The following is a 23,648-nucleotide window of genomic DNA, read 5'->3' as shown; positions in this document are numbered from 1 at the left end:
TTCATGTCAGTGTATCAAAACAAGAGGAGGGGAAAAAAATCAGCAGCAGAGAGGGAAAACATGAGGGACCCCACGAGAGAAAGGAAAAAGAAATATGCGTTTTCACAATAAAGAGATTCCTCTCCTTTCCAACAGTATTACTTTCAATCTGGAAATCAAAATACTGTGGCTTAGCATTTATCTTGCGGCTAGTTAACCAACTCCTTCTCAACTAGATGGAGAAAGAAAATCATTTCTAGAACTTGTAATAATTTAAAAGGGGTTCCTTAAGAGCGATTCTACATGCCAACTATTCTAAGGCACGAAATAGGACAGGACAACAGTGTATACAGTATACCTTCCTGTATACCCCTTTATTTTGTTTGTAAGATGGGGAATAGTTCAGTAAGTTTCTAAGGAACCCTAAGGCAGCGGTTCTCAAACTTTTCTTCACCAGGGACCCTCTTTAAATACCTTTTGTGGCCACGAACCATGGCCATGCCCCCCCCCAAGACTTAACTCAAGATTTAAATCATAACATTTCCTCAAGCCTTCACAGACGCTTTGTGATGACATTGTGCCTCCACCTCCCTGGGGCCTGCAGACCAACCACAGGTTGAGAACCGACTGCTCTGTGGGGTTTCCTTTGCATGCAGTATTTTATTCCTTATGTATAGATTCTTTTTTTTTCTTTTTTTCCTACCTTAAAGTCAGGGTTTTGGTTTTTTTTAACTGCTGGTGACTGCCTGGACTGCTCCTTGCATTTTTCGTAGCAAGGTTTCTCACAAGTGGCTTGCTAATGCCTGCTTCCTTCGTCTAAGAGAGAGAGTAACTGACCCAAGGTCATATAGGATTTACAAATAAAATGTAATGCGGGTGATCAAAAATTGTGATTATTAGTAAGTATCAAAATGTTCCGTAGTTCAATCGTTCTGTGGTGGACTAGAGTGCCATTTATTATTAAAAAAATGGTAAACTCAGCAATCAATGTTTCTGCAGTCATAATTCCAAAACTGCCTACTATTTAAAATCACATATCCTATTTTATTCGGGTCTAGTTTTTGGCAGATTTGTAAAGGGATGAAAAGGATACGAGATGGCAGCAATTCCCTTCATTCTGTAAACATAATAGTTCCTCTTTCCTTTTGCTCCTATCGAGCATTACCAATCAGAATTAGTTCTTATGCATGTTTGTTTTATGCATGTTTCCTGCACTTTAAAAATAAAAGATTACAGATTCTCTTAGAACTTGATTTCAGATGAGTCCATGATAGTTTTTGCAGCAACAATACAGAAGCAGTTTTTCACTGCCTCTTCCAGGGTTTTTCTTTTAAATTTATTTATATGTATATCTATTTTAAAGGGACGTGGTGGCTCAGTGAGTTAGGACGCTGAGCCTGTCGATCAGAAGGTCGGCAGTTTGGCGGGTCGAATCCCGAGTGCCGCGTAGCAGAGTGAGCGCCTGTTACTCGTCCCAGCTTCTGCCAACCTAGCAGTTCAAAAGCACGTAAAAATGCAAGTAGAAAAATAGGGACCACTACGGTGGGAAGGTAACAGCGTTCCGTGCACCTTTGGCGTCTTGTCATGCCAGCCACATGACCACGGAGATGTCCTCGGACAAACGCTGGCTCTTTGGCTTTGAAACGGAGATGAGCACTGGCCTCTAGAGTTGGAAATGACTAGCACGCAAGTGCGGGGGAACCTTTACCTTTACCTTTATATCTATTTCCCAGTTGGGTTGACAAATATAGATTTCCTGGTGGTGTCTCATCCAGGCGGTAACCAGGACCAACTCTGTTTAGCTTCTAAGCTCAGACAAGGTTGATTAGGAATGGGCACCTTAAAGAACAGCATTTTTAGACCATGTCTTCTCGAAGATTTGTTCTTTGCAAAAGTTACAAGATGGCCTCTGGCTACAAAGATAGCTCACCATTAAAAAAAAACCAAAAGATTAAAAGCTGTTCCTCCCTCACCATCCCTGCATTTCAAGACCAGTATAATTATTTAGTGTCAGACTGTACCTGGGCAATGTGTTCCGTTGCTTTGCAGTGTTGAGGGATTTGGTGGAGCCCTGAAATTTTTTTTAAAAATAGGAAAGAAGTCAGCATCTAACAAACAAGCGTGAAAAAATATTGTGTAAGAAGCAAAACAACAGCATAACGAATGAAAATATTGCTGTGCAACGAAAGAACATTTCATTTAAATTTCATTTCAAAATTAATCAGGAAAATATGGGTAAAACACCAATTTTTGGACCCATGTTGAATATTTTACATTTCCAACTAGCGTTGTCTTTTCTAGTTAATTCTGAGGGATCAGAGATTTGACACTTCATCAATCTTTCCCTTGTATCTGAGGCAGTGCCTAAGTAATGCATCGCTGTAGTTTTGTGTCTGTGGGCATGCCTGTAAGGCAGTATTGATCCCTGGTAGCTCTCTGGAAAAGTCCTTGCAGTTTCTTGGCAAGGATTTCTTGAAAATGGATTGCCCTTGCCTGCTTCTTTGGGCTGAGTGTGTGTGACGGGCCCAAAGTCACCCAGCTGGCTTTGTGCCTAAGGTGGGACTAGAACTCAGGGTTCCTTGCTTTGTAGCCTGGTGCCTTTAATCCTACACCAACTGGCTCTCATCTCTGTACTAGAACAATAATATCTGGACTGCTGAAATTAAGTGTCGCCCACAAGAAAGGCAAGGAGAAAAAGTTGACCACTCTAATTTGAGCCAAGGCATAGAAGTGCCTTTTAATAACGTGTCTTGAGTTTCACATGATTTTAATGACTAAGTCACAAAATAAGCGAGGACTTTAAGTCCAAAAGCATTAACTACAAAAACAAAGAAGAAAAATCTTCCCACGCTCCTAGGGATTAGTGTCAACATAATCGCTGGAACGCCAGACTAGGATCCCAGAGGTTTCAGAGGAATAAGTATCAAAGAGAGCCTTACCAAATGTTCAATGCGCCGGACTGGGGCTGTATTCCGTCTCTAAACATATGGAAGATGACACGTGTTTAAGTTAAAGAAGAAGAAAAAAACCCACCCCAATGAGCATTAACAATAAAATTGCAGATGACAGCGTAGGGACAGTTTCAAAAAAGTTCTCGGTAGGAATGTTGCTGCTCACTGAATTGTGAGAGCTGTTAACCACAGAGCTGAAGGAAAATCGTGCACTGGCAATCACGAGTGATGTTTTCCTGCTAAGAGATGCCACCCAAACAACCTCCCGTGAACATACATTTCCCCCTCCACTCAGAATCCCCCCCCCAGGACACAGGTCACTGCTACCCAGACTTCAAAGAGTAACCCACATATCTGAGCAAAATTTTCCAGGGTTTTTCTTTGATACCCCACCTTTTTTTTAACACAGAAGTAGAAACGATTTTTGATACCACTCTAATGGCAGAAAGTGAAGAAGAACTAAAGAGCCTCTTGTTGCGGGTGAAGAAGGAGAGTGCAAAACTTGGGTTGAAACTAAACATTAAGAAAACCAAGATCATGGCATCTGGCCCTCTCAATTCCTGGCAAATAGATGGGGAAGAAATGGAGGTAGTGACAGATTTTGTTTTCCTGGGCTCCAAGATCACTGCAGATGGGGACTGTAGCCAAGAAATTAAAAGACGCTTGCTCCTCGGGAGGAAAGCCATGACAAATCTAGACAGCACACTAAAAAGCAGAGACATCACCCTGTCAACAAAAGTGCGTATAGTCAAGGCTATGGTCTTCCCAGTTGCAATGTATGGCAGTGAAAGCTGGACCATAAGAAAGGCTGAGCGCCAAAGAATTGAGGCCTTTGAACTATGGTGCTGGAGAAGACTCCTGCGAGTCCCTTGGACTGCAAGGCGATCAAACCGGTCAGTCCTAGAGGAGATCAACCCTGACTGCTCTTTAGAAGGCCAGATCCTGAAGCTGAAACTCAAATACTTTGGCTACCTAATGAGAAGGAAGGACTCAAGGTCTTAGTGATGGTTTTTAAGTCCTTACATGGCATGGGTCCGGAATACCTCGGGGACCACCTGCTGCCGGCGTCAACTCCCCTCCGCCCTGTGCGTTCCCACAGAGAGGGCCTCCTCAGGGTGCCTCCGGTCAGAGAATGCCAGCTGGTGGCCCCCAGGGGGGAGGGCCTTCTCTGTGGGCGCCCCGGCTCTGTGGAATCAACTGCCGGTTGAGCTCCGGATGGCACCGGATCTCCGCTCCTTCCGGCGCGGGTTAAAGACCCACCTATTCGAACAAGCTGGCCTGGCCTGATGGGGAGTTAATTTAGAGTTTTAAATATTTGTATATTTTATTGTTTTATTTTGGGCATTAATTTAATTTAATTCTATTTTAACTTTTGTATTTTTGTATTTTTATTATATGCCCTGTTCACCGCCCTGAGTCCTTCGGGAGAAGGGCGGTATAAAAATTTAATAAAACTAAACTAAAACTAAAAAAACTCACTGGAGAAGAGCCTAATGCTGGGAAAGGTTGAGGGCAAGAGAAGAAGGGGACGACAGAGAATGAGGTGGCTGGATGGAGTCACTGAAGCAGTAGGCGTGAGCTTAAATGGACTCCAGAAGATGGTAGAGGACAGGAAGGCCTGGAGGAACATTGTCCACAGGGTCGCGATGGGTCGGACACGACTTCGCAACTAACAACAAAGAAACGATTTTGCTCGGGAGGTTGCAATTCTCAGTCATCCAGGTCGTGGTTCTCTCAAAGCTGCCTTTTTTTTCCAGCAGGCAACTTGACTTTCTTGTTTTATCTTTGAAGACGTTTCGCTTCTCATCCCAGAAGCTTCTTCAGCTCTGACTGGATGGTGGGGGAATGGGAGGTTTTATATCCCTTGCAGACAGCTGGTCGTTTGCCTTCTTTTAGAGAGTCGTTGTGGCCACTTGGAGGTTTACCTGTGTTCTCGGGGTCACCTGGGTGGGGCAAATGGGTGTGGAGCCTTCTTGGTTGCAGGGTGTTTTCGGGCCCTGGATCCCTTCACTGTTGAAGACAGACGCAGGCTATTGGGGATGAGTCTGTGTGGTCTGCATCTCAAACTGAAGCGCAAAATGGTTCCTGTAGGCTGCAATGTGTTCAGCTCTCCGCTAATGTACGAGGAGAAGAGGATTTGAAGTGAAATTCAGGCCACTCCCGGCTCACACAAGAACAAAAACCAAGAAGGCAGAGCTGAGAGCAACAGCTCCAGGTTAAACAGGCTGCATGGCGATCTTGGCCTTCCTTGGTCCCCTTCAGAGTGTTTTCCACTCTCCCTTGAATCTTTCAGCCTTCCCTTCAACGACGTCAGTGTGACTTCACTTCTGCTGAACTCTCACCCCTAATCCCCGCACCTTTGTGAAGATGAGGTCACTCGTGAATGGGGTGGCCATTCAGAGGCAGAAAACCCAGTCCAATGCTTTGCCCTGGTGGCGCAGTGGTAAGGAAGAAGTACTGCAGGCTACTTCTGCTGACTGCTAGCAGTTCAACAGTTCGATCCTGACTGGCTCAAGGTTGACTCAGCCTTTCCATCCTTCCGAGGTCGGACAAATGAGGACCCAGATTGTTGGGGGCAATAGCCTGACTCTGTAAACCGCTTAGAGTGGGCTGTAAAGCACTGTGAAGCGGAATATAAGTCTCAGTGCTACTGCTATTGCACAGATGGAACAGGCACACAGTGACGCAAGTTTAGATCCATTTTTTTTGTTCCGCAGAATGCAAGCAAGAGATCTGGCGCACACGTTGCTTCATGTTTGGAAACAGCACATGGTCACATGAAGGCCTAATTGCAAGAAGGGAGTAAAATAAACTAAGGGCAAAGAATCAGCTGATTCAAAACTGTTGTGCTGCTCCCTTTTGTATTAGATAAAATTTACAGTTTGGTTGTCTGCTGGCAAGGTGGGAGGAACTTAAACTAATTAAGGGGGACTAAACAGATCTTCAAATTCCTATCAATCTTCCTTGCTCTCATGACAACAATTAAAGTGTAAAAAGATTTTTCCCCCCCATTCTCAGGTATCCACTTGCTATAATTCATCTGAAACCTGGTTCTGAGAAAGGAAGGAAATACCGGTGGTCCTCCACTTTACAGCAGTTCGTTTAGTGACTCTTCAAAGTTACAACAGCACTGGAAAATGTGACTTATGACCGTTTTTCACAGTTACGACCTCTGCAGCATCCCCACAATCAGGTGATCAAAATTCAGATGCTTTTCAACCAGTTCATATTTATGGCCGCTGCTGCGTCCCAAGGATACGTTTGCAACCTTCTGACAAGCAATGGGGGAAACGGGGGAAGCCAGATTTCACTTAACAACCGAGTTACTAACTTATCAACAGCAGTGATTCACCTAACAAATGTGGCAAGCAAAGTCATAAAACGGGGCAAAACTCACATCAAATGTCTCACTTAACAACAGAAATTTTGGGCTTTTGCTTTCCAACTGCGTCTCAACTAAACTGGCCAGGGCAAAGTATTATGGATCGATTCTCTTAAACCATAGACATGGGAGATGGAGCAGGGGGAGAGTAGATTGAACCATCTTTACTGCAGAGAAGCCAAAATAGGAAATATTTGGTTAGTTCAACCAAAATGCTATCTATTATGACTAAGCTGATCATCTAAATCAGGCACGTCCAATCTCCAGCCCTGGACAATTAGTAATGTGGCTCACAAGATCAATCATAAACTTTTAACATTACGATGTGATTTTTTTAGTGTATATATCTGTATCTCTATCTATCTATCTATCTATCTATCTATCTATCTATCTATCTATCTATCTATCTATCTATCTATATCTCACCTTCATGGATTACTGCTGTGGATGTATCTGGTGGTGAAAGGAAAGTCTGATGCTGTAAAGATTTTTTCTCCATAGGAACCTGGAATGTAAGAAACTCAAATATTTTGGCCACCTAATGAGAAGGAAGGACTCACTGGAGAAGAGCCTAATGCTGGGAAAGATTGAGGGCAAGAGAAGAAGGGGACGACAGAGAAAGAGGTGGCTGGATGGAGTCACTGAAGCAGTAGGCGTGAGCTTAAATGGACTCCAGAAGTTGGTAGAGGACAGGAAGGCCTGGAGGAACGTTGTCCATAGGGTCGCGATGGGTCGGACACGACTTCGCAACTAACAACAACATCTCTATCTCTATCTTTATCTCTATCTCTATCCATCTATCTATCTATCACGGCCCAGGCCAAGGCAAAAGGTTGGACAAGCCTGATCTAAATGGAAACCATTAGTTCAAGACATGTCATCCTGGATAAAAATAAATGCATATATTACTTCACCAAAAGAGAAAAAGCAAAAGAGAGAGAGAAAAAAGCAAGCATTCACTGAACAGAAAAAAGTAGCTATTTATAAAGTGTGCTGAATCGACACATGTCCAGGTTACAGCGGAAAAAGAGAATTTCACTCACAGATACACTTTGAATGAATGGTGGGGCACCTACAGAACACAGGCTGCTTTGTTCTGTGAGCAGCCCCCTGCCCTAAAATAATCTTGCGTCAGGGAGCAGACAGCATCTTTCTGTGGGGTAGGCAAAACCTGGGAACACCTTACTGTACCTGGAAACATTGGGGAAAGCGGTTTGTGAAACAACAGAAACAGCTCCGACTTCTTCCTGACTAAAGATTTTCCTGCTCTTCAAAAACGAGTAATAAAAGTGATAAGGATCAAACACTGGAAGTATTTTAAAGACTACCTAAATAAATCAGCCACACAAATTTTGAATTAAATAAAAAAAACCCGAGCCAGCGTACTGTATTCTAAAATACTGGAGAGCAATGAAAGAGCAGGCTACGGGAAAAATAAATCAATTCTTACATGCCTCCAAAACTTTGCCGAAACGGGCAATTATGTGAGATCATAATTCAGAAGAGAAAAACCCGAAGGTAAATCCCCCTTTTAAAAAAGGCAGCTATACAGAGCCACACTTGCCGACACGTTATAATCGCTTTACATGCACAGATCCACAGCTCTCACCTGTCAGGAAGCCATAAAAGCGTCTTGGCCCACTTTTAATCACCAGCATTTTTATTATCCCCCAAAGTCTTCAAATCACCACAAGGCCCTTTTGTCAACCTCACCACAAGTGGCTACCCCTCCTTTCTCCTCTGGAAAGTATTTATGCGGGTCAAGTGGGTGGCGAAAGAGCGGGCACTTACCAGTTCACTTGGAGGGAGGGGCTGGCAAGAAGAGGGCACCTGGAAAAGAAAAAAAAGAGAGAGAGAGAGATGAGTCCCAGTGCACATGGCGGTTCAGCTTTGAAGACGCCAACATCCTCCAAGTCCCCCCAAAACGGAGACCTTTGCAAAGACATCTGAAGATCTCCTCTCTTTCCCCAGAGTAGGACGTGGGGCAGAGGGGCAGGAGAGAAGTCTCTGGTCCCGCCCCCCCCGGTGCCCCTCTCCGAGAAGCAGAAGTTGCCTCCTTCCCATCTGCGTGTTTCCTTTGACTGGGGCCGGGCCCTTCCAACAACAGCACATATACAGGCAGCAATTCATCGGGCTGCAAGACAGCACGGCCAGATCTGGCACAGGGGGTACCATAGAGAAAAACAAACACAGAAGAGCACCCCACCCAGGTGGGAAGAAACAGTGAGGCTATTCAGGCCGCTGCGTTTCCCTCTCGCCTGGTGGAACTGCCAGGGCGCTCCTTGTGACCCGTAAGAGACCAAAGGGCTATTATGATCCACCCCACCCTTTTGCCTCCTGTGAGTGAAGGAGGATAAAGGGTAGAGACCCAGGCCGATCCGGTGATCCGGGTGAGACCTCAACCCCAGTTAGGGTCTCCCCTCCCACAACCATACGTTGTCCCTAACTTAAAATGTCTTAACTCCAGATACTTCCAGAAAAAGGTTTCATAAAGCCAGCATCTGGCCTATGATTCCGCAGCCATCTTCCACTTCGAACCTTCTTATTTCACAACAGCCGTATTTCTTGTTAATTTTTGTCTTTCTGCAGCAAAACTGCTCAGGGGGCATAAGATGGAGTAGCTGCACAAGGTTTTTGGGGGGCAACTTGTAACGGTCTGAACGGAAGCATCATCTTTTGGAAAGCTTCTCAGAACTTTTCCTTACTTTTTTTTTTTTTTTGCTGAGTCATGATGTTGCCTTCACTGAATCCCCATAAGGTAGCCTTAAGTTGACCGTAACAAAAATGCAGTTTTTGCAAGGGTACAATTTTCTGTGAGTAGTGCAGTAAGATTACCCCTAAGGAGGGGGAGGAACCAAGCAGCTCTTGGCTAGTAAGGTTTATAAGGCCATTCTTTTTGGACAGTGGAGAACCCAGTTCTCTCCTTCTCCCTTCCATATCTTTGAGTCTAGCTCTGACTCTATGACATAGAACAGGGGTAGGCAACCTTGGCTCTTTTATGACTTGTGGACTTCAACTCCCAGAATTCCTGAGCCAGCATGGCTCAGCATGGAAACCTCTCCCTTTCCCCTCAGCATGGCTGGCTCAGGAATTTTGGGAGTTGAAGTCCACGAGTCATAAAAGAGCCAAGGTTGCCTACCTCTGACCTAGAGCAACGTGACCAGCAGCTGACCAGCAAAGGGCAGCAAAGTCAAGGGCTGACGTCTGATAGCAGTTTCCCCATGCTGACAACTGTTAGTTGGCTTCTTTGAATGTTGGGTTTAGCAGACATTGGAACAGTGCTAACCTCATGTTCAAAATTCATCTATCAGCTGATACCTGGACTCCCTTTGAACGTGCCTACCCAAAACACTTGCACAAAACTAGACTGAGTTTTGACCGGTGGCTGAAGTTCTAATGAAGCCACCTGGAAAAAAACTCACTTCCTCCCCAACTCCAGCTCATTTGGAGAGGAGTGACAGAGGATGTTTTCTCACCAGCTGGTGACATTTAGAGAAATCTACCTCTCCCACTTCCTTAATATGCCGTCTACACAGTGAATAATGACAGCAGTCTTTATTGTCATTGAACTTACAGCAGGTGAGGGATCGCCAAGGGAAGCAGCAAACTGTATGTTAGTATAGCCTTTTGCTGGTTCAATGACTGGTGGATAACGTGTTAACTTGGCTGCGACAAACATCCCTCAAACAATTTTCCATCCAGTTGTACTTCAGCTACTGAGCATCGCCTGCCTACATACAAAAAGGCTAATACAAATATGCACATACACATACGTGTTTGGACACATGTCTAATCAGAATATAATTATTTCATGGCTCTTGCTGAAACCAAACAGCGTATTGAAACATATAATGGAAGGCAAGATAGTACCCTCCACACGTACAGAGCCAATTTGGTCTAGTAGCTAAAGCATCAGACTAAAATCCAGGAGACCGTGAGTTCAAGTCCTGCCTTAGGCATGAAAACCAGTTGGATGACTTTGGGCCAGTCACTCTCTCAGCCCAACCCACCTCAGAGGGTTGTTGTTGTGGGGAAATGTTTGCCGCTTTGAGCTTTTTATAAAAATAATAAAGATGGATAAAAATAAATCAATAACAGACCAATTCCCTGGAGGATGCTACATTGCTCCCTCCTGGGTATCAATTTAACACATTCAGGGTGGCTCTGTTGCTTGAGTTAGAGCAGTGGTGAGGCCCACCTAGTTTTTGCTGCAAAGATTTAAAGAAGGGACACCTGACCTGCGTCCAAGCAAAGCACTAACATCAGTTTTAATTCCACTTATTTTCCATTTTTAGGAGATAAAACTTTTGGTTGCTCACAGCCAAAGGCTTTATTTGGCAATATGCCTAATACAGATAATGAGCCACGCTAAGTTGGAATAATGGTGGGGAATGGGGACTATCCTCCCTAGTTTTATTCCGGAAGATGGGCATCTTTTAGCTGCCCATGCCAATCATGACAGCCATTCTGTGAAAGTGTGGACAACTTGCTCCCCAAATTCCACAGGTCCACACTAGCCTGATCTTGCATGATCTTGGGGTTTTGCGTCGTAGCAACACACAGCCAAGGGATTGTGGAGCTCCGCACCTAATGGCTGGTTTCGCCCTGCCAGGGGACCCTAAATGGGTCTAAAGTTGCCCAGGAGAGCCAATGATGAAGGAGGGCCCCTCCCCCATCGATCACGGAAAGACATTGGTCAATTCATTTGATCTGGGGGAAGCCCTCCAACCAAACAGGAGAAAGGCTAGCTGCACTCCGATGACTAGCCCAAGCTACCGGCATCCAAAGTCCAAAAGTACCAACTAAGAACAGTTATAAACAACATTTATAAAAAATACAGGAAGAACCCCCTGGCAAGCTGAACACATTGATTCAGAAAGCTGCCTGGCAAAAGAAAAAGGCGACAGCTAGACTCAAGAGAGATGATTTGACCTACCAGATGGAGTACTACATGACTAAACACTTGTTTGAATATGGTTGAAAGAATAGTTAAATGTTAGACATGAATGGGTTTTATAATAAGAGAGATATGATTTACAAGTAGTATGGTATTTTTTTATGATATGTGAAATGCAAAATACTGGGATGATTTAAATGTATGAAACGTTTTGGATATTTAAATATAGTCAATTTTGAGAAAATTATAATTGACAAGAAATGTTTTGATTACTGAGGGAAAATTAAGTTTAAATAAGAATTCTGAAAAGAGGACCTATAACGATTTAACATAAGATGATTTTTTGCAAACGCAATTGTAAAACAAGCTGATCAGAAAAGACGGTACATATTGGTGCTATTGTTATTCGCATAAATATTAGAAAAATCTGTATATTCAACTTTATATATGTATTGAAAATACTAAGAACTATATTTGCTCAATGTTGGCAAAAGGAGAATATTATTGGAAGAAGAGAGGTAAGGTATTTTTAGTTAGTATGTTGATTATAGAAATTAACTATTATTGACTGTTGTTAAATATATAAACCCAGACAACATGTTGTTTACCAAGTACTAAAGATTGTTATTGTAAAAAAATCAATATATTTAAAAAACAAAAGTTTGCCTGACCTTGGGCAAATGAAGAGCCACTGAAAAAGACAGTTTGGAGCAGAAAAGCAACAATATCCATGCCCACCACTCTTCTGCCTCATTTCCATCACAAATGCTCTTCCCAATAGTTGCTTTCTATTCTTCATAAAGTCCCAAACGTTTTAGCAAGGTAAAGTTAACACAGTGCCATTTAATATGAAATGGTGTGTCATTTTTTTAAAAAAAAAACTGTGCTCAATGTATTAAATGTAGGAATTTACCAAGTAATTTGCTTTCTAATAAGAACAGCAAACATGGCTACAGATTTATTTCCATAAATAAGATTCCTTTTTTCCAAACAGAAAACTGAGTAGATTTTATTTAAAGTCTAAAGGATAGATTAAATAGAAAAACATGTGTCTGGACTGTTTAATCTGCCACAATTACAGACTGATCGTCCCCTTCTTTTCCAACATATTTTTTTTTAGATCCAATTCCAGAATTATTATTTCCTTATATTACCATCACTAGAATTCTGTAAATGTACGCTAGCTGTAGAATTCACCACATCATTTAAATTTTTAAAAAGATTCCCTTTTGTGGGTTGCAAAAAATCTTATCCAATGAATGAAAGATCAACCATATTCGGAATGAATAGGACTGTGGAAGTATTCCAGTTGTATACATTAGGAAAGAATCTACATTAGGAAAGAACCTCAGTTTACTGGGTTTTCTTGAAACAATGGACTCCTCATCTAGATTACTCATTATGATTGCCCAAATTTCTCATTATGACTGCACCATGATGTCATCATGCATTTGACACAATCACATTTAATGGACCATTGCAAATAGTAGACAACTCCTTCCCCACCTATTGGGTGTATTAAAGTTTTACAATAGCAGTTTTACCTGGGGAGCCTACTGATGAAAAGTACAGGTTGTTTCCAAAAGCGAGGAGCAATCATCCAGAATGTTTTTTACTAGCATTTGAAACATTCCTATCAACTTTTCCCAATTACCAAATTGCAACGTTCTCTACTCAATAGTGTATCACGTCAGTATGAATTAGCTGTCCACATTGCAGGAAACTTACCCTGCCTCTGTTCCCTCTAACCTTAATCCTGACTTACTCCAACACTCAAGATCTTCTTCACTGCTAAGCTGAAGGTCTTGATCAATCCATTCTGTACCAGAATGAAATTTGCTACCCAGTCATTGATTTCTGTTGCCTCAACAGACTTTCTTCCAAAGTAAGAAACTTCCATGATCAGGAAATTCCTTCTTGAGTTTGTATTTCCTGCTCCCATCCATTGGTTCTTGTCCCACTCTCGGGCACAATGGAGAATAAACCCACAGTTTATTTTCTGTTAACACCCTTATCTGTATCAGATGGCTGTTATCATGTCTCCCCTTCTCTTCTTTAAACCTAGTTCATTCAAACATTTTTGTATAGATTTAGCTTCCAAGCCTCTTATCACCTGTGTCACATTTTTGATGTCTCTTCTGTATTGTGGTGATCAAAACTCGACACACTTTTCCAGATGCAGTCTGGCTAATAGAGCACAGAGCACACCTATCACTATAATTAAGGACACATTTATTTATTCATTAAATTTATATGCCATCCATCTCATTGTCCAACAACTCTTCTAATGTTGTTTGTGAAAATTTTCAAAATCAGTACTAGAAATTTCACTTCCCCCCAAACTTTCATTACATGTTTCTCTCCATATTTTCCTATAGCAGTTATAGCAGTTGTTTCTGTCACAGATTTGGAGAGCCTATTTTTCCACCATAGTCTTCTTCCTGGTTAAGTGCCTAGGCAAAGTTACAGAATAAATGTGATGGCATCAGGACATCCCATAGTCAATTCAGAGTGACATCAGGAAGCATTGTCCTCATTCAGAAAGAGAGAGAAATACCATCCACATTTTGACTGTCAGTATCATTGAAAGAAAGAAGTTCATTTTGATGAAGAGTGAAACTGTTCCAAAACTGTTCACCCCCTTTCCACTTTTGGGTAGATTTATTTATCAAATTTTGAAATCTTCCACACACTTGGTACTCCGAGAGAGCCAGTTTGGCCTAGTACAGGGGTAGGCAACCTTGGCTCTTTTATGACTCGTGGACGTCAACTCCCAGAATTCCTGAGCCAGCATGGCTCAGCTTGGAAACTCTCCATTTCTCCTCAGCATGGCTGGCTCAGGAATTCTGTGAGTTGAAGTCCACGAGTCATAAAAGAGCCAAGGTTGCCTACCCCTGGCCTAGTGGTTCAGGCACCAGGCTGGAAACTAGGAGATTGTGAGTTCTAGTCCCACCTTAGCCATGAAAGCCAGCTGGGTGACTTTGAGACAGTCACTTTCTCTCAGCCCAATTCACTTATAGCAGGCATATCAAACTCGCAGCCAACTGGCCGCAACTGGCCCACACAGGCCATGCCCACCCTGGCGCCGTCAATACGGGATACGGGAGTTGCGTTGCGATTGGGCTTGACAACACTGACTTATAGGGCGGTTGGTGTGAGGAAAATAGGAGGAGGAAGGTGGGTTGCATGTTTGCCACCTGGAGTTATTTGTAAAAACAAGAAAGACAAAATACAAATAAATAAACAAATTTTTAAAAGAAACCCTGCAAATTTCAGACTTCTCCCCAGCTCAATACCATGTTCAAACATTGCCCACGAAATGCCATTGCACAGCCCGTTGCATTTTCCCACTTCTCCAGAACACCTCATCCCGATAACAAATATGGCTGAAAGAGTTTTTGCTGCAGCTGCTCCGAGCTGAGTATAACCAGATTAAGTCTTCCACTGAGCGTTCCTGCATGTATGCTTTTAATTAACTGTTATGACTACAGTAATGTAATCACTCAGGCCGTTCGGCTTCAATCAGGGTTGAAAAATGTTCTTGGCCAAGGGCTGTATACAATTTGCCGGACTGAAAGTCCGTTTGCGTACAGGAATTGGGTATGTTCCTTTACACACAACACATCTCACACATACCTGTCCTCTTCCTAAATAATCTTCCCTCAGACCTACATAGAGGCAGTCCTCGACCTACAACAGTTCATTCAGTGACCATTCAAAGTTACAGCAGCCCTGGGGAAAAAGGGACCTATGACTGTTTTTCACACGACTGTTGCGGCATCCCCATGGTTACGTGGTCAAAATTCAGATGCTTGGCAACTGACTCATATTTTTAACGGTTGCAATGTCCCGGGGTCGTGCGATACTCTTTTGCGACCTTCCGACAAGCAAAGTCAGTGGGGAAGCCAGATTCACTTAACAACTGTGCTACTAACTTAACAACTGCAGCAATTCATTATGCTGCACTCCTTCACGTACAGTATGCTTCCTCAAACCTATACATATACAGTGGGTGATCAAACACTCGCTTATGCATTCCTCTTTTTCAGACATATCCAGATTGATTATGATTGGACTTGAGACCACAAGGGAATTCCTGGCCTGTAGGCTATAGTACCGTAGTGGAATGTTGTTGTTTTTTTTTTAAAAAAAAACAACTGGAAGAATGCTGTGGCAAGCTGCTTCTATGCAGGTGATCCTTGAGTTATGACCAAAACTGAGCCCAAAATTTCTGTTGCTAAGTGAGACAGTCGTTCAGGTGGTAAAAGGTGCCCCATTTTGTCACCTTTCCTGCCGCAGTTGTTAAGTGAAACACTGCAGTTGTTAAGTTAGTTGCACGGTTGTTAAGTGAATATGCCTTCCCCATTGACTTTCCTTGTCAGAAGTTTGCAAAAGGTCCCATGCCCCTGGGACATGTCATGAATATTGCAACCATGATAAAAGAGTTTCCAAGTGTCCGAATTTTGATCACATTAACCATGGGGATGCTCCAATGGTTGTAAATGTGGAAAATGGTCATGTCACTTTTTTCATTGATGCCGCAACTTTGGTCATTAAATGAAAATTTGTAAGTCAGGACTACCTGCATTGCTGCCCATAAAATTATATGAATGTGCCCATGAGATCCCCAGGGACTAGGTTCTCCTGGAAGGAGACTTTAAGCAGAGGAGCGCTTTTTGCACGGAGCAAATTTTGATTACATTTTAGAGATTTGCACATACTGTACATGTGACAAGGTTTCATATGTGCATCCACAAAACAGTGGTAATAATTGAATTGTGTGGGGGTTTTCTAAAAATCTCAGTTGCTTATTTCTCATATCTGGAACATGCGTGGTCAAACCAAATAATGGAATTGGGCGGAGAAATTCAACAGCGATCTCTGGAAGTGCTGGGCAATTTAGAAGCCAGAGGATGAGTGGCGTGCAAATCCACCGTGAATCCACAGATGCAAATCCAGAATTGTGGCTGGAGTGTAAATTGGCAGGTCACGAGCCTTCGCCTAAACCAACTATCAACACATTTTGAAATTACACTGTGTTGGAGCGAGGGTACAATTAAGCAAGCAGCCTCTGTTAAAAAGGGATTCTGGCAGGGCTGTGGCACCAAGTGTTTCGTTTTTTCATGTTTTAATTAAAAAGGGGGGAAAAAACCCAAAACCCCTCCGGCCAGTGCTCTTCTGAAGCCTTAGAGCAGAGGCCCCCAACCTTTTGGGCACCAGGGACAAGCTCCATGGAGAAAAGTTTTTCTGCAGACCAGAGGGGGCGTGGTTTGGTGTTCTGCTTGCATCCAGCGGATGGGACTTTGCTTGTTGGCATGCTGCAGCATGATGCTGGTCCACGGACCAGGGCTTGGGGACACCTGCCTTGGAGGAATGGTTGAATCAGCCGGATTCTTTGGTTCCACACAATCTTTTTCTTAGAACCGAAGGAAATTTTCCTTCTCCCTAAAACTTTTCTTCACCTGGATGCCTTTCCAAATGTGTCTGGCTTGAGAATTGCAGCTGCCCCAATTCTGGATTATTCAGGCTGATTTGTACTAATCTCTATTAAATAAATGTCTAAATAGGATGTCAACGAAGTTAAAAGGAAAAGCATACGAGTTAAACATGGGCATCAATCATGAGTTTTAAATCCTATACTTTGCGTGAAGCATTCTGTGGATTCTAACTGATGGGAGGCTAGCCATCCAATCCACTCCCAGTATAGGATCATATTTCAACAATTAGGATTTAAATACTACTGAGCTAAGTTTCCAAATCTTAATTCCAGGAATTATTCTTACAGGTGAAAACACTATGGAAAGGATGGCTGCTTCTTCAGTTGCACCACAGCAAAAGCCACGATACGCCCATGAAAGAAGTACGTATTGGTACACAAAAACAGCTGTTTGTGTCTAGGTCAGGCCATTTGTGAAGGACAGAAAACTAGCAATGAAAATAAAAAAAAACAGCAGTTGGATTTTCAAAAGCAGGAGGAAAAGATATTTTTGCCTACTTTGGCAAGTACGTTGATCACCCTTCCCCAACTTAGAGCTTGCTATGTATGCTGCATCACAGCTCCCCACATTCCAATCAAAAACACAGATAACTTTTGTTCTGTTTCCCATCCTAGTGATGCTTGATATGGGTTCACCTCTACTCCAGACAGAACATGAAATCCTTCCCCAAATACAATTCCTCCCCCTTCCCATCAAGCTCAATGTTTTCCAATCCATCATCTGTGGGAAATTTTGGGGATGCTAAGCAGATCTTGCACAGAATGGATGTTCTGGAGGAAGTTTTGTGCTATCCCCTCCTCCTTCCTCTTCCTTGCTCCCTCCCTCCCCATTCATCTCTCAAGCAAACCACAGCCTGGGAAAACATCTGGACCAGCCCCTGGGACAAAGGGGGGAGGTCATCAGGATGTGGGAAACTACAGGAGAGGCTAAAATGTCGGCATAGCTCAAGAGCCGAGCCTGCAGCCTCAGCTGGCCTGCTCCTTAACCAGAGAAAAGCTCCTCTTTACACCCCTGTTACAACTGCTAAGTAAAGGGACCAACTTTTGAATGGGGAGGGAATTTCTATTCTCCTTCTCTTCCACATGCTACACATATAGGCAAGGAAGCCCAGAGGGCAAGTTCAAGATGACCAACATGCCTGTTCTCAAAAGGATCTCATCTTGATCCCAGGATCTGGGCCACCCCTTCCAAGTACAGTGAAGAAGGAATAAGTGAGCTGAACCTTTTCAGGCGGCAAGAATTTTTTTTAAAATGGATTTGAATCTTATATTAAAACTGTTTAAACTTCTCAGTTTAAACACTGAACATTGAATCCCATGCCTGTCAATAGTTCAGGAAGGATCAGGCTGTTTGAAAGCCTGATTAGCCCAAGGGGTTTTGACTCCATCAAGAGCTGCAGGTTTTGGATGTCATCTCTAGAATAAGACTTAGGTCTCAGATTAGTCCTTCATTCATTTTCTCCCAAGCATCATCTCATCTCTTCTTCCTTCCTTCCTCCCTCCTTCCCAGAGGTATGAATTGGATTAATTGTTTGCAAAGGACTTTGAAAACTGAGCTGAGCTTGTTCATGCTTATTTATATTCATTCAAACCTGTCCAGGCACTTTAAACTGATTTTTTTAGAAGACAACATGCACAGCTATCTGGCTGACACATCCTGAAGATAATACCATGAAACTCCTCTATTCACACTATTTTTCTAGAAGCTCATAAAAATACTGGATTCCTGTTTCCAGTTTTCTTAAATCAAGCTGTAATTTCCAGTTGGTTTTAATGGTTTAAAACAACTTTTAAAAGCCACTTGGAGAGAAGGTTTGTTCTAAAACTATCCTCATACAGAACCGCAAGGAAGCTGAACTAGCTCTTATCTTCCTGAAATGCTGGTTTTCTACTATCAAGGATTTTTTTTTAACTCAGGGAACATTCCACCCCAAGCAAAGGATTTGGTTGGCTGTTAGTTGGAGAGAGCAAAACAGCTAGCTTGACTAGATACAGCAGTGCTGAAATGCTTGCAGAGCAAAGCAGTTCCAGATGACTTATGGAAGCAAAGCCAGTCCAGATGCCCACAGGGGAAAGCAAAAAGTGACAACGTCACAAGGAAATGCAATTGGAGGCCACTCATAAGGCTCTCCAGCTCCAAACTTCCAAATATCCATCAGACGCCGAGAGGAAACATTCCGTGAATCATCCAAAAGTGTATGAGGCAAATAGCTGATGCCTTCCCCAGCAACCTCAAGTCAGTTGAAGTCCGAGGCAAGGCAGAGATGGAAAGGGATTGCAAAGAAGACATTGCAAAATAAACTAACCAGAATGAGTCACCAAATAGTTAAGCCATCCACCCTGTGCAAAGTTTAAATAGTTTGAAAAACATGCATGATCAAGAGACTCCCTCACCTAAATAGGACAGGGAAAAAGCTTGTTCATAGTTTTTATTTTTATTTTTTTTATTAAAGAGTTTTACAAAAACAAAATTTTACAATATATCCCCAAATCCCTCCCACCCCAAACCCACCCACTTCCCCCCCACTTCCCAGAGCTAAATACAGGATTATAGTTACAATAATCATATTCTAAATAAAAATTATGCATAATATACAATTAACCAAATTCATAATGTGCTTTAACTCCCCTTTAACATACCGTAACTACAAACAAAGTACCAATAACAATACCCCACTAAAATCTACTCATAAGCTAAATGGAACTTTTTAGTCCCATATTTGTTCTGAATATAATTTATCCATCTCCTCCAAACTGAAATATATCTTTCCTGTGAATGATCTTTCGAATAAGCAGAAATCTTAGACATTTCTGCAAGATTCGAAACTTTAAACACCCATTCTTCTATAGTGGGCAAACTATCCTTCTTCCAATATTGTCCCGCCAGTAACTGTGCTGCTGTTATCATGTTCAACATCAAGTTAATTTCTTTAACATCACAATCTACCACAATACCCAATAAAAACAATTGCGGAGAGAACTTTATCTTTCTCTTAAAAATCTTTTGAATGTTCCACCAAATTTTGATCCAAAAAGCTTTTATATTTCTACAAGTCCACCACATGTGAAAATAGGTAGCTTCATAGTTTTTATGATAATTATTTTTTTTAGTTGTTTATTCAAAGTAACTATCTCTAGCTGCTTTGTTAGGTCATCTCACCTGTATATGAAATTCCAAGACTGCCAATGAGGGAGGGAGAGACTATCTATCTATCTATCTATCTATCTATCTATCTATCTATCTATCTATCTATCTATCTATCTATCATCTATCTATCTATCATCTATCTATCATCTATCTATCTATCATCTATCTATCTATCATCTATCTATCTATCTATCTATCTATCTATCTATCATCTATCTATCTATCTATCATCTATCATCTATCTATCTATCTATCTATCTATCTATCTATCTATCTATCATCTATCTATCATCTATCTATCTATCTATCATCTATCTATCTATCATCTATCTATCTATCTATCTATCATCTATCTATCTATCATCTATCTATCTATCTATCTATCATCTATCTATCATCTATCTATCTATCTATCTATCTATCTATCTATCTATCTATCATCTATCTATCTATCATCTATCTATCTATCTATCATCTATCTATCTATCTATCATCTATCTATCTATCATCTATCTATCATCTATCTATCTATCTATCATCTATCTATCTATCATCTATCTATCTATCATCTATCTATCTATCTATCTATCATCTCTCTCTCTCTCTCTCTCTCTCTCTCTCTCTCTCTCTCTCTCTCTCTCTCTCTCTCTCTCTCTCTCTCTCTCTCTCTCTCTCTCTCTCTCTCTAAGTGTCCTTCAAGTTGAACTGTACTGCTGATGATTTCCTGGACATATCCATGTTTTCTTGGCAACAATATAGAAGTGGTTTGGAATTCTCTTCTGGAACTTCTAAAACTTCCCCGTCAAGTTTACTGACCTAGGATTTTTTCCATATCCAAGCATTCCATCCAAACACTGACCTTACTTAGCTTTTTGGCATCACCCGAGGCCAGCTGAGTGCTACCCTCAAACTCAGCACGTATAGAAGAGCTACCATGCTCATTAGAACAAAAGGGGGAAACCAAACAAATATGGAAATATATATATATATATATGGGGAATGCTCCAAGGATTGCAATTACTTCCTTTGGTTGATGTCTAACAAGTAATTTAAAAAAATATCACCATATCCCCGAGATGCATTACACAACTATAAGATGATTGCAAAGGCCCTGTTTGCAATCACAGGCTAGTTAACATTTGAAGTTGAAAGCAATGGAGGATGTTCTCTGATTAAGACCTCACTGAACATGAAAGGGTCACATAACAAGCAGTCGTTTAGACATTTTCCACTCAGGCTGTATAAGTAAAGCTATATGTCCAAATATGTTATAGTTTTAAACTACCCTACATTTTAGAAAGACAGATTAAAGCTACCTTGTGGTATGAAACCATCTATTCCAGCATTGTCTCTAAGATCACCAGGTTCCTCTGAGAAGGATGCATACCCAGACATTAAAGCAGTGACATTCTCTACTTATTTATGATATCAGTCATTTCAGAGAGGGGCAGCTCAGCTAAAGATCTCTACTAGTGACTTCCACTGCTGTGGAGAGTCAACCCAACCATCATGAACAAGTTTCAGCCTTGCCCTAGATACAGGGGCAGGCAACCTTGGCTCTTTTATGACTCGTGGACTTCAACTCCCAGAATTGGCTGGCTCAGGAATTCTGGGATTTGAAGCCCACGAGTCATAAAAGAGCCAAGGTTGCCTGCCCCTGCCCTAGAATGATGCTAGAAGGTGGAGAAATAGCATAAGATAGGAAGAGCCAGGTTTAATTCCCTGCTGAACTAAAACATCGACCTTGATGCCATCACATTTTCAGCCTAACCTTCTTCATAAGTCTACCATGGAGATAAAATGGAAAAGGGGCATGCCCAGAGCACTAAAGTTGAGTTCTTTAGAAGAAAGACAAGACATGAATGTAATAAATGCCCAAGTAAGTGAAGATAGGTAGGTAGGTGGGTGGGTGGGTGGGTGGATAGATAGATAGATAGATAGATAGATAGATAGATAGATAGATAGATAGATAGATAGATAGATGGATGGATGGATGGATGGATGGATGGAGGGAGGGAGGGAGGGAGGGAGGGAGGGAGGGAGGGAGGGAGGGATAGATAGATAGATAGATAGATAGATAGATAGATAGATAGATAGATAGATAGATAGATAGATAGACAGACAGATAGATAGATAACCTTTATTGTCATTTTTTACTGTGGGCACATTGGCACACATTAAAAATGAAAATAAACATAGAAAATAAAATGAAATAAACCAGCTGGGTATATAGATGTTCTGTATACCAAATAATAACTGTTGATAGGCTTATCTTTTTATTGGACAGAACATACGTTAATAATAAAGAGTAAGCAAAAGCAGTTTCCTTGTTTGTTAGTTCACCTACCCATACCTAACTGTCCCATTGACCCAGCTTCCGCTCACTAGCATTACCTCTAGGGAAGCAATGCTGCCCCCTTGTGGAAAGGGAAGAAAGGACATTTATGCTAAAAAAAAAAGATATTCTAGTACATGCTCTACGCACCTGCTCCAAGTGCCAAATCTTATGCCAGTTCAGAGGCAGATCTTCTCTCTGCCCAGTCCAGGCAGTTACTCAGATGTTTTGACTTCTTCTCACTCCAACACAGAGCTTCCCAGAAGAGGCACCAGTAGGGCTGAGGGAACGAGCAGCGCTAGTTTTCCCACGGACGGGGACTAAAACCGCACATGATCTGGTCTCTCGGTGCCTCTGTTGCTTTTCTCTGTTTCTCAGCCTCCTTCCCTCCTAAATTCCCATTTTTTTCCTTCCAGAAAGCAGAGCTGCGTTTACGAAAACAGCCTGGTGGTTGTTGTTTTTTCGGTGAAAAGGAGAAAAGTCCCCAAACAACAGCAGACTGAAGTCAAGTGGCTTCTCCTCCAGCTGCAGTCCTTGGCCTCTCTCCAAGGCAAACTGCGCTCCATAATTACACAATTTTGAAGAACAGCCCCATGCTGACTTAAAGGGCCAGAGATCCCGATCTCCCAGACCGACCTGGTTCAACTCCAGAGATCATCCCTGAATGAAATCACATGAGGTGACACCTTGGAGCAGAACAGGTGTGTTCATATGCATCCAAGGAATCAACTCTCAAAAAGCTTTCCTGGATTGAATTTCAGGATATCAGAAATTGGTCCCACAGAAGAGGCAGAGGTGACCTCACTTGGTTTCCTTCCTACTTCCATTATCCTGCAAAAAAAATAATATCCCAATCTGGATCCCTGTAACTGTGAGATGATCTCATGAGGTCGATGGATCGTTAAGGTGCTTCCAAGTAAAAGGCATCACGCAGAGATGCAATCACATTAAGTTTTATTCCATGATAGATTAAAGAGAAAGAATTACTTGGCATGAAGGCATCCATGCCTGCATGTGAGAGAGAACAAAAGAAATAGAAAGCAAGCTAGCGTTACATAACTGGAACAGAACAAGAACTAAACTGAAGAAGAGGCTAGAAGCAAAGAGCAGCCCCTCGTGCAGAGGTATTTATGGGGGGTCTTGGTCCCTCCCTGACCATAAAACTCTCTCGTCAATGGGGCTGTAGGGGTCCGAGACCCTTGGCTCATCAGTGGAAGCAAAGAAGCCTCTTTGCCTCCATCTGATGACCCTTTTGGGGAACTGCCAATGGCTGGCACTAAACATTTAACAGTAACATCCTTGGGAAACGCACCAGTGCTTTTGCCTCTGATTGAATTGTAAGGTGCAGAAATGATCGGTTGGAGAGAATATAAATGGCAGCCATCCAGGCTGAAAACAGATGGAGATAGCTAGCAAGGTTAGAGAGGAAAGAGTCCTAATGAACCATCTAAGGAAGAAC

At 42.2% G+C, this 23,648-nt stretch overlaps 1 protein-coding gene across 3 annotated transcripts in view; it reads right to left on the bottom strand.

Moving 5' to 3' along the window:
• TNS2 (tensin 2) overlaps positions 1-23,648 on the bottom strand; it is a 167,497-nt gene that overhangs the window by 58,378 nt on the left and 85,471 nt on the right. For all 3 annotated transcript variants that reach the window (XM_083356192.1, XM_083356193.1, XM_083356194.1), the window contains exons 4-6: positions 8,104-8,142; positions 2,919-2,957; positions 2,001-2,050 (exon numbers count right to left, since the gene is read on the bottom strand). In XM_083356192.1, coding sequence (XP_083212318.1) covers positions 2,001-2,050; positions 2,919-2,957; positions 8,104-8,142 — 128 coding nt within the window. The remainder of the gene's footprint in view (positions 1-2,000; positions 2,051-2,918; positions 2,958-8,103; positions 8,143-23,648) is intronic.

Source organism: Vipera ursinii, assembly GCF_947247035.1.
Source record: "Vipera ursinii genome assembly, chromosome: 2".
NCBI lineage: Eukaryota > Metazoa > Chordata > Lepidosauria > Squamata > Viperidae > Vipera > Vipera ursinii.
Note: the sequence above shows the minus strand (reverse complement) of the source record. Positions and strands in the feature narration are given on the sequence as shown.